Source organism: Hydractinia symbiolongicarpus, chromosome 8 (assembly GCF_029227915.1).
Source record: "Hydractinia symbiolongicarpus strain clone_291-10 chromosome 8, HSymV2.1, whole genome shotgun sequence".
In the NCBI taxonomy this organism is placed as follows: domain Eukaryota; kingdom Metazoa; phylum Cnidaria; class Hydrozoa; order Anthoathecata; family Hydractiniidae; genus Hydractinia; species Hydractinia symbiolongicarpus.
Genome location: NC_079882.1, coordinates 17,742,250 through 17,753,656, shown reverse-complemented (window position 1 = coordinate 17,753,656; position 11,407 = coordinate 17,742,250). Strand labels below are relative to the sequence as shown.

The 11,407-nt window shown below is 35.5% G+C and overlaps 1 protein-coding gene across 3 annotated transcripts; it reads left to right on the top strand.

Annotated features, from left to right (window-relative positions):
- The first annotated feature begins 4,481 nt into the window (after positions 1–4,481).
- Positions 4,482–8,232, top strand: LOC130655366 (piggyBac transposable element-derived protein 4-like). 3 transcript variants are annotated; one of them, XM_057458115.1, is made up of 2 exons: positions 4,482–4,716; positions 4,795–8,232. In XM_057458115.1, the coding sequence occupies exon 2, from the start codon at positions 5,433–5,435 to the stop codon at positions 6,090–6,092; it is 660 nt and encodes a 219-aa protein (XP_057314098.1). In that variant the 5' UTR covers positions 4,482–4,716; positions 4,795–5,432; the 3' UTR covers positions 6,093–8,232. The 3 variants fall into 3 exon arrangements, with proteins under 3 accessions (XP_057314098.1, XP_057314099.1, XP_057314100.1); XM_057458116.1 differs by having other exon boundaries at positions 4,487–4,716; positions 4,795–5,586; XM_057458117.1 differs by lacking the exon at positions 4,482–4,716 and having other exon boundaries at positions 4,750–5,064; positions 5,743–5,881.
- The last annotated feature ends 3,175 nt before the right edge of the window (positions 8,233–11,407 follow it).

Sequence of the window (11,407 nt, the reverse complement as noted above, 5' to 3'; positions counted from 1 at the left end):
CTATGTTTTTAAAAAATGTCTCAACTCTGTATTGGAAATGTCTTGCTAGAAGAACTGGATTACTGTTAAGGATCTCTTTTCTTTGATAATAATTTAGATTTTCGATTTCTTCTTCAGATATGTCATTCCCTTTAATTTAGTAATGATTTTAACCAGTTCATTCCATCTTAAGTCTGCACAGGACAAAGTCATAAAAAATGTTGGAAGGCCTAGCTGTTTTACCATAGCCAAAAATGCAAAGAGAAATCGTTTCCAATATGCAGGAGTTCCTTTCAACGTGTTCATAAACGTGAAAGCGTCGTCACTGGCTATAAACGATTTAACTCTTTCTTTAAAATTCGCAGACATCATTCCTGCTGTAAGACCATCTGCTTTAATTTTTTGCATAGCGATGTTTATGCGACTATTTAAATTAAGATGTTGAGTCACTGCATGAGCAAAGAATATATAGTCAGTATCAGAGGCAAACTTCTGTCTATAGTTCAGTAATCTTTGGTTGAAATACTTGGTTGGGGAAAGTGGTACTTGTCTTTTCGTGTGATATCCGAATTTACCTGTTGGAAATAGATAGGGGTGGGAAAGTTCTTCACAATGCTCATCAGAAATTATTGGTATGGGAAATTTGTTCTCTCCTGGAGCAATAACAGTATTTCCATCATCAATTTGGTCATGTGGAATAGTTGGAACAAAAGACGTTTCTTGGCAAGGCAAGCGATATTCGTTTAACGGGTTTTCATTCTCTTCTTCGCTATTGTCCAGGTAATCATCAATCTTGGTTTTTACATCACCAATATTATTATTTGTTGTCGATTTTATTGCAAAATCAACGTTCATTTTGTTTTCACTTTCCCCAGTTTCATGTTCAGATAGTAAATTAATCCAGGAAGGTGGTATGTTTGTAAGATTAATTTCAATATTTGAATAAAGAGGGTTAACCAGTTTCAGATAACAAAGAACTTCCCGAATAACATCTGGCCTTGCGGATTCTAAATAAACGTTAGATTTGAAATTCAGTTTTTTCTTTAACGCAACTTGCACTACACCATTATTATCCATTCCTCTTGGTAAGACATTGCTTATTTCATCGGCTTTTATTGGAACATTACATATTGCACCTTTTATTTTAGGACACTGACCTTTAGGCATTATTGCAATTCGTTTAAATAAAATTCTTTTAGATATAATAATTTTTTCTAATCGTCGTAATGTGCTCATTGATTCTGGGAGATCAAACATTTGGAGATTATTAGATACAGCCTGGGAAGGAATTTTTCCTTTTGCAAGTTTTGAATGGCATGTTGCACATATGTATTCTTTGCCGTCAAAACTTTGTACTCTGAAGCGAAAATGCTCTTCTGGAATGGCAGGATAATCGATGTGTCGAAAAAATTTAATTCACCGCTTATATAAAGAACGATTACATATGACACATATATAAAATGGCCCATTCCCAACACATTTTTTAAATTGGTTTATTTTTTCATCAGAATCAGGCAGATTGTTAACACGCTTCCGTTTTGTTGTTTTACCTTCCCCTACATGGCGTTTCTTTGCAGTTTTTTGTACCTGTTGGCCCTGCTCAGTTTCCCGATATTTACCTACGGAATTCCTTTGCTTCACTAGGCCCTGTTCCGTTTTTTTGTATTTGCTTTTCGACTCTCTTAGCTTGGATCGACCATTTACTGTATTTTGATATTTGTCTATCGACTCTTTTATCTTAGCGTGTCCCTTTTCTGTTTTCTGATATTTGCCTTTTGACTTTTTCACCTTAGCTTGCCCCTGTTCCGTTTTCCGATATTTGCTTATCGACTCGCTCAACTTAGCTTGGCCGTGTTCCGTTTTCTGATATTTGCCTATTGAATTTCTTTGTTTCACTCGGCCTCTCTCGGATTGACGGTACTTCCTGTTTTGTTCTAGTTTTCTTTTTCTGCGAATGTTAAGCATAATGTTACCAGTTATCTGTTCAGTTGTAAGTATTTTGAAATATTGAGTTTCAAGACACATTGCTTCGCCAGGGGTGACGTATATTTCGCGTATGTAGCTTTCAACATGTTGCAATGAATCAAATTTTAAAACGACTGACGCACCCTGTTCAGTTATTTGTCCTAAACTAGTTCGGCTATGAGGATCAAATAAATAAATTTGTGGGTGGTCCCAAACTATAGCAAAACTAACGCCGCTAATAATGCCCAGCATTCCTTGCCCTTTATCGGATTCAGATGAATTATGAAAAGTGCGTAATGAAGTGCTATCGTCTGAAATAATATGAGAAACATTTTCTAAACTATGTATTTGTATGACCTCATTTTCAAGAAGCAAACTATTTGGGAGCTCACTTGCGCTTAAGTACTGGTTTGTGTATCCTAGGTTTGTGTACCACTTTGTTCCTTCGTAAAGGATATGATCAAGATCACCTGGATTCCAAAAAGAAACTTTTTTAATGAGCCGACCAAACGATCGCAAACAGGGAATTACACATACATTGTGTACCAGTAAAATTTCCGAGCCTAACATCCCCTTGATGAAAAGATCCCTATACCGACTTTAGAATAGTGCAAGGCCCGGGATTATTTTCAACATCACCAGAAAGTAAAAGTACCATACGGTGACAGCTTTTATATGCGGGGTTCATATTAGCGGTGGTAACGTGTGATCGAGAAAAAACAAATCTTAAAAGCTAGAGAAACCTCTGTCATTTTGTAATTTCACCAATAAATTCACTACTAAATTCACCGATAAGTTCACTATTAAGTCCACCAATAATTTCACTATTAATTCACTATTAATTCACTATTAAGTTAACCGATAAGTAAATTCAAGTTCAAGGTTCAGTAAGTTCAATTTATTCTGAATATCTGAATGTTTTGAATAACTAGCTTTTATACTCTGTCGAGTTTCTTCTCTTTTATACTCTGCCGAGTCACGGTTGTCGAACCTAAAAAAAGAAAAGAAATTCATTGTAATTTTTCGTTTCAATAGCAAAAATTAACAAACTTATGTCTGCTAAGATACCAATATCTCACAAAATCAAGTTAAAAAGTATGTGACGCTATATAATTTTAATTGAAACATGCACTTAAAACAGCTTACCTCCCACTCCTAAATAAATTATAACCTGAAAATCGTTTATAAAATACTAGCTGTTAACCTGTTGTAATCCACAAGTTTGCTAGATTAGCTGGTTGTATACACGTTTTTTTCCTATTTTTGACCTGCTTCAATTTTACTAGCAAAATGCTTCTAGGCCGAAACTGTCTTACTTTTTATTCTTCTCTTTTCTTTGTTTTAAAACACTATTTTCATTGAGAAAAAAACTGTTATTTTTAGTATAAATTTTTCAGGATGTAACTTCAGTAAAAAAATTGTGTTGCTTCTTCACCTGTAATTGAAAATACGCAGGGTTTTTTTCAATGAGAAATTTTTAAAAATCTTAAAAATGTTAAGAAATGCCCAGCCTCAGTATGACAGGATTTAATTCCTGGAGACCTTCATATTTACATTTTTATATAGTTATTTAATCACATAATTTCAAAACAGCATATATCATGCTATATCGTTTATGTGAGGAAAAATCCATGGGGTCACCCGTCCTTTATATATTACATTTCATTTCGCTTGTGGTTTTACACAAGTCCCTTTTAGTCGACAAACAGACAAAATATGTCTAGTATCAATAAAGACTAATTGTTAACCCTGAAAAAATTCATGGGGTCGTCCGTCCTTTATATAACACATTTCATTTTGTGCGTGATTTTACACAAGATGCTTTTGGCAGACAAACAGACAAAATATGGCTATTATTATTATAGAGTATAGACTCCTATACATACAAAAGGGTGTCCAGCGAACAGACAAAATATGGCTATTAATAATATATACTAATCGTTTACCAATGGAAAAATTCACAGGGTTGCCCATAATGTATCGCATTACATTTTGTGTGGTTTTACACAAGACGCTTTTGGCAGACAAGCAGACAAAATACGAACTGACAAACAAACAAAATATGGCTAACTAATAGTTTACCCATGGCGAAATCCATAGGGTCACCCTACCTTTATATATCGCATTTCATTGTGTAAAAACCATACATTTACGTTAGGTATATACGTTAAGGCGCTTTTTTTGTCCCTGTTAGCAGTATATTGCAGTTAGGATTCAGACGACCTCCCTCCCCCTCTTTAGCGGATTTCCGTCCGTGAAATACACGACGATATCCCACAAACAGGGCCCAAAAATTTTTTCAGCATCCCCTTAACCAACGAGGGTGTTAACCCTTTACCTGCCTGGGGGTCCGAAAACGGACCCCCAAAAACAAATCAATAAATCAAGAGAACCGTTCAACGGATTAACTTCAAATTTTTAGTGAACAGTCTTAAAGTAGCACGGAACTAATATCTTGCCACTCTGATTGGTTTAGAGTAACATAAACAATGAATTTGTACCTTCAAACTTTGCCATGACAAAACACAACAAATACAAAATGGCCGACAAAGCAAGTGGTAGTAGTACAGGAAAAGGCAATGATAAGGCCAATAAACATAAGCAATTAAGCTTGCAAGAGGTTCTGGATGCAGTACTCGACTCTTCAGATGAAACTAATGATGATGACTGCCTTGGAGAGAGTTCTCTTGATGAGAGTAGTGATGATGAGGATGATGTTCCCATTCAATTTATCCCACATGATCCCTCAGAGATAGCTGGCTTCTGTTGGATGTAAGTGATCAATTCTTTATCTTTATTTACACCAAACAGAAGAAATGAGATACTTAAATTCAATATTTTTGTTTTTAGCCTGAGCTTTGTCGCATGAACGAAAAAGATAACGACGATGTTGATGATGATGATACTGACGGAAATGATCAGGTGCAAGATAATGTGAGCGATTTGGTGGACAATGAGAATGGAAATTATGTAATGAGTGATAATGAATCAACTGTATGTTCTGGAGAGAGTGACTCTGAGGAAAGTGTTGCTGATCAAAATAGAAATGTTGCATCAAGGGCTCGTGTGGACGTGGTGGACGAAGTGGACCAGGTCGTCACGGACGTGGAAGACAGCGAGGTAGAGGGCGTGGACGACAGCGAGGTAGAGGACATGGCCGTGGACGTGTGGGTGGACAGGGAAACAGAAGAGGCGGCGCAAGAAAAAAAGCTAATGGAAAAGAAAAGCCTGATGGTAATCCAGATTGGAAAAATATTGAGGAAGGTCATCAGTATGTGAATCCTAATGCGGACATTGAATTTCTTGAATTTACGGGGCCAAGTCGAGAGGCAACACTACCGGAAACTCCACTGCAATTTTTTCAATTATTTTTCACAGATAACATTTTTGAACAGCTTTCCAATCAGACAAATTTATATTATGATTATTTGAAAGCAAATTCAAACAAACCTTTGCCACCCTTTGAACAAACAACAGTCACAGAGATTATGGCGTTTTTTGGTATGGTCGTCGCAATGGGACTAGCGAGACTTCCATGTTATGATGATTACTGGGCAAGGGGAATTATGCGCATGCCATGGTTTGCATCAATAATGTTTCGAAAAAGGTTCAGAGATATCTTGAGGTATTTCCATCTTGTAGATAATAGAAAAAATGTTGAGAAAGGACACCCTAATTACTCAAAACTGTTCAAACTTGGTGGGTTGGAGGAAAAATTAAGTAAAACGTTTTCAGACATGTATCATCCTGGGCAAAATCTTAGCATAGACGAACAAATGATTGGTATGAAAAGCCGAGTGGGCTTTATTCAATACATGCCCAAAAAACCAAAGAAATTTGGTGTCAAGGTTTGGGCATGTTGCGAAGCGGAATCCTCGTTCTGTCTGAAGTTTCAGATTTACACCGGAGCGTCAGACACTGGAGCTGAGCATGGTTTGTCACACCGAGTTGTATTTGATCTTATGGAAAACTACCTCGATCGGAATTATCATTTGTTCATTGATAATTTTTACACAAGCTTAAACCTGATCAAAAGCCTCAAGGATAGGCAAACATATGCCTGCGGAACTATCAGAACGAACCGAGGTGAATTCCCGAAACGATTCAAGGAAGGAAAACTTGATATCGGCAAATCAATGTATATTTAGATTGATACTATTGTTGCAGTTCACTGGAAAGATAAGAGGGATGTTTTTGTTATGTCCTCTATTCATGGGAATCAAGAAGTCACCATTCAACGACATAAAGGAAATGTTGAAAAGCCTTCCATGATTCAGTCGTACAATCAAAGCTTCGGAGGCGTTGATAAATATGATCAACATATATCATACTACGGCCTGAACCGAAAATCCTGGAAGTGGTGGAAAAAAGTCTTTTTTAGACTCTTGGATATGTCTATCATTAACAGCATGTTGCTTTTTTTCAAGAAGTATCCTGAATTTGAGAAGAAAAAGAATCCACACAAAAAATTCAGATAAATGCTTATTCATCAACTTGTACAGCCTTACCTTGATGAGAAGGCCGAGAACTTCGTTCAAAGAGCAGGCCGCCCAAGTTTAGAGCCAGCTTAAAGAGAAAAATTTGATGTTCTGGATGCTACCAGATTGACAGGGAAGCACTACCCTTCCAAAAGAAATCCAAGAAGAAAGTGTTGTATGTGTGCGTATAAAATCGATCCGGAGACTGGAAAGCGCAGTAACAAACGCACGGTGAATTATTGCGAGAAGTGTGGAAAATATGTGTGTGAGAACTGTTTCAAAGACTTTCACAGCAAAAGTAGTATTTGAAACCTTATCAATTGCCCCATAGTAGTTTTTGATTTCATTTTTATTGTTGATAATTGATGCTTCACACCAGGTTATACATATATTATAAAAATTTTCTTAGAAATTTCATATTTTTCGATGTTTACATTTTTTCAATTATTTCAATAAGTACATGAGGAATTTCAAAAAAAAAATTTTTGTTCAATTACTAAGATGTTCTGCTACAAGTATTATGAGATTTAGGTCTTTAGACAAGTGCAATAAGTTTTGAAAGCACTTCAAACTTGAAATTTTTGAAAAATTTTGTCCTTTTGAGAATTTTTGGTTGCTATGCAACCACATCTCAGTTGCTTTGGTGACATATTTTGAATTTTAGTTTTATATGTTTGCAATCTGTGGTCTATAAGCTTTCAGAAAATATATAGTTTATGGGGGTCTACTCCTACGTAGGAAATGTTATTGCAAATTTTAACGGTGTATGTGTGATTGACCTAAAAAAACCCAAAAAAAATCCAGCGGGTAAAGGGTTAACAAGCTGCATATGCTGTAAAAAGTGCAGGTTTTATCAAGCAAGTTTGGTGTTTTGAAAAAAAACTCAAGTATTTGCCTGACAAAAACCTGTATAGACCCGAATAATGCTCCAAAAAGCAAAGAAAAAGGGACACTAATAATGATTCACAAAATTAAATAATAAACTTATATAATATAATGGTAGTGAAGTTCTTAAAAGAACTGTTTTCGATAGTTTTCAATAAAATTTTCTTGATAAAAAACTTATATATTAAATTTATTAACTTCTTTATCTTCAAGTGCCTTCTTTCAACTATCGACTGCATGAACACGGTTGCCGACTTGCCGGAAACGCTGCCTGTCGGTCGAGTTCTGGCAATTTAATAAAAACTTGAAATTTCGCCTGGAGAAACCCGAGATTAACCCGAAACAACATTTTTTAAACATTTATTACCATGTGTAATTTATTCTTTTAATGTTGAGGAATGGTAGTGGAAGACTGTTTTCCATATCATTTATTTTATAAATAGCTGTAATAAAATCCAACAAATAATAAACTGTAAGACGACGACAAAATAGCACCTCCCTTCTTCTCGTAAGAATTTAAATGAGAACCAAGGAGCTTGCCCGCGTAGCATTTCAGGTGGTTTCAGACAGACCCAGGCTTTTTAGGCCAGTTACAGACGAAAACCCCGAAAAAAACGCCTGCGGCGCCCTGACATACACAGCGTTTTCGGCGAGTCGGCACCCTTGTCTGCATGTTACAAGAAATTGCACTTCAGGAATGCTCCGGGCGAGTTCGTGAAAGTGCAGGCGGTTTTGGGCCAATTCAATTCGAAAATTTCTCAAATTCGCCTCCACATATGCGGGCGTTTGCGGCTTATCGGCAACCTTTTCTAAACTCAGCAAAATTTTTCTTAGGATCTAGAGTGAGGCTCAAAATCTTAAATTTTTCCCTTAGCACTAACTATGGCAGCACCTCACAGAAACCCTAAACTAAGTTCACCCAATCTCCAATTTTACAGGATTCCAGTGTTGGAAGGTATGTAATTAGCAAAAGTGGTGGTACATGTATAGCTAGCTAGCTATACTTTATTTTTTCCCAGTCAGCATACATCATGATGGCATGGCATAACTTTGTAAATATTTAAAGATTTATATATCTAGCCTAGATACTTAAAATACTATTCCCTGTTAAGTTAGAAAAATACTGTAGCTACAGGGAAGTTTTAAATTAAAATATTAATTACCTATAATTCAGTTCAACACCACCAAAATTTAAATACCTAGCTCAACTTTTCTGTATGTTCGGTTGGTTTTGGAACGTTTAACAGACAATTCAATATTAATACGTATTTTTTCGTCGTTTTTTTTAATGCAGATATAGCAGTTCTACTCTTTCACCAGCAAGAAAATTGGCTTTCTGGCTACCTAAAAAATTGCGACTTTGGGACGGGTCGAAAATGTTAATACTGTATTGTCATTGGTTGAAAACTATTAGCCTGTAAACTATGCAATGAACTGAAAAAGTACACAGTATCTATACTGGGACTAACTACCCGCCGCTTCCAGGCTCTGTGCTGTCTCTATATATCTATATATATCTCTATCTTCCATCCGGCGATTTTAAAGATTCCGCCCCGCGTGGCGATGGCGGAAATCAAAAATACAAATAAAAATTTAAAGATTTTCGTTTTTATTACTTTTAGTTTTTGACTGTTTGATTTTAGTTTCTAAATCAAAATTAAGATATATAAGCACATGAAATTTCCATAACAAGTAAAACTATAAAAGAAAACAGTTGAGATTTTAGGACCATGAATTTCTTGTAAAACGAGGGCAATATATAGAGAATATAACCATCTTTTAAAAGAATCTCTATAATAATACAGAGAGTGTGTCTGTCTGTAAACAGGCAAACTGGATATGTTCATTCTTCTTTGATATAGCCGAAACAGTTATGTCTCAAATGTTAACCGATAAATTCAACGTCGCGACGTCAATAACACTAACTTAACATTATATTTTTATTTAAAAATTTGGAAACTTGGAAACTTGGAAACAAGATGGTTACATCAGTCATTTTTTACCGCGCGGGTAACTAGGGGCAACCTGAGACTAAATTAGGTATAAGATTCCCAAACCTCGGTCCCTGAATCCCTTACAGAATGGATGGGTTGATGACATCATCAGAATACTTTTATTCTGATGATGTCAACCCCTTTATCTCTGTGTTAGTTCCTCAAAAGCATATATGATATATATATCATTTACCCGCATTTCAAGCTCTACATACAGTACAGTCCGAGTGTAAGCTTCCGCATACGCGTTATACAAACCTTTTCCTGCAAGTTGGAAGCCCTGTTATCTTTTGTTTATTGTAATTATTTTAATGATCTTTGGAAGAGCTATGTTCCGAGTAATTTAACAAAAGCTACGCGATAAAACAATGTAGTTATTGTCTCATAAGTGCGAATACTTAACATGCTCAAAAACTTTTTTTTGTAAAAGTTATGCACCAAGAAGTTTTTTTCGCTGTTTTAAAAGTTATACAGTATTGTTGGTTCAAAAGTTATACAGCAAGTTAAGATTGTTTTGTTTGGAAATTTATACAGCAAGTTTTCTTCCTCTTACTTAAAAAACAGAAAAATTTTAGCGTTGTTTTAATTTTTTTGTGCAGTCTTATAAGAAAATTATGTCCCACATGTGCAAATTTTTTAAGGAATATAGTATAGTTGGCAAAAATAATGTAATTCATAATGGAGGAGGGTGTTACAATGCGATAGTCAGCAGTGTTATAGTCCTCGTGAGTTATTTACAAGTGAAAGAATTGTTGTTGATTAAAAAAATTAATTTATTGAAAATGCATGTTGGTAACGAGTTTTGTAGTTTTGACGAATTGCTAAAGGCTATTAACAAGCATGAAAAGTCAACTTTTACACAACTGTATGTAAGGAGTTCAAGATCAGTAGAAAGTGCAGCAAAAAGAGCTAGCAGGAACGTTTTTAAGGAAGAGTTAAAGTATGCAGAAATAGACTACGCTTGCATTCATGGGGGAAAGAATTTAAAATTCAATGGCCTTCGCGTTTAATTTTTTCTCGCGCAGAGTATTGTTTATAAACAATGTTTCTTGCTATGCTTTTGTTTTTAACACGAAGCAATTATTTTCGCGCAATTTTTCGGCATTAATTTACCGATTCTCTGTATTGGCTCGTATTGCGGGCGATAACTAGTTCTCAGTGCATGTTCCATAAATTAAAATTCCCTGGGAAGTAAGTACTAGGCTTATCGAATCTACCAATCAGATGTTTTCCACTCGAAAGGGGAGCGCAAAAGTGAAAGCAAAACACTCCGCATGGTAACATTTGCTGAGCGCGTGTTTTTTAAAAAATATGAATAAGAATATTAGCTCTGATCATTTCCGTTTGTGGTCTGTAAACTCCTTAAAAAAATATTTACAACTATTTTGTTTTTTCAAAAGCTACTTGACTGCTACCGCCCTTTGAAACCAAAAGTTTACCTACCAAAGCTATTTGATCAAGTGTTTTGACATGTATTCCCTACGCCTAATTATGAGTTATGTGAGTGGAAGATTTCAAAGAGTAAAGATAAAAAATTCGTAAAGCTCATGGCTTGAAATATTGTTTGGCGTTCCGCAAGGATCTATTCTAGGCCCGTTACTTTTTAACATATTTATCTGCGATCTTTTCTCAGTTGAATTTGATTTTAATGACATTGAATTTGCGAGCTATGCAGACGACACAACACCATATGTTATCGGTAATGACTCAAAGGAAGTCGTTACTAAACTTCAAAACATGTCTGAAAAAGTATTTACATGGTTTGACAATAATGCAATGAAAGCAAATGATGACAAGTGTCATTTGCTTTTAAGCGATAATGAAATATTAAGTACACAGATAGGCAACTCAGTAATAAAAGGCAGCACTCATAGACGCCTACTTGGAGTCATTATCGATAACAAACTTAAATTTGATATGCATGTGTCTAAACTCTGTGCAAAAGCGAGTCAGAAACTAAATGCGCTTACAAGGATGACATCTTTTATGAACTTTAATAAGAAGAAACTATTAATGAATTCCTTCGTAATTTCGCAATTCAATTACTGCCCTCTAGTTTGGATGTTTCACAACAGAGCTCTAAACAATCGTATTAATCGAATACAT

Bases quoted from the DNA above. Each gene is read 5' to 3' on its own strand.
- LOC130655366 (XM_057458115.1), top strand. From the start codon at position 5,433: ATGGCGTTTTTTGGTATGGTCGTCGCAATGGGACTAGCGAGACTTCCA.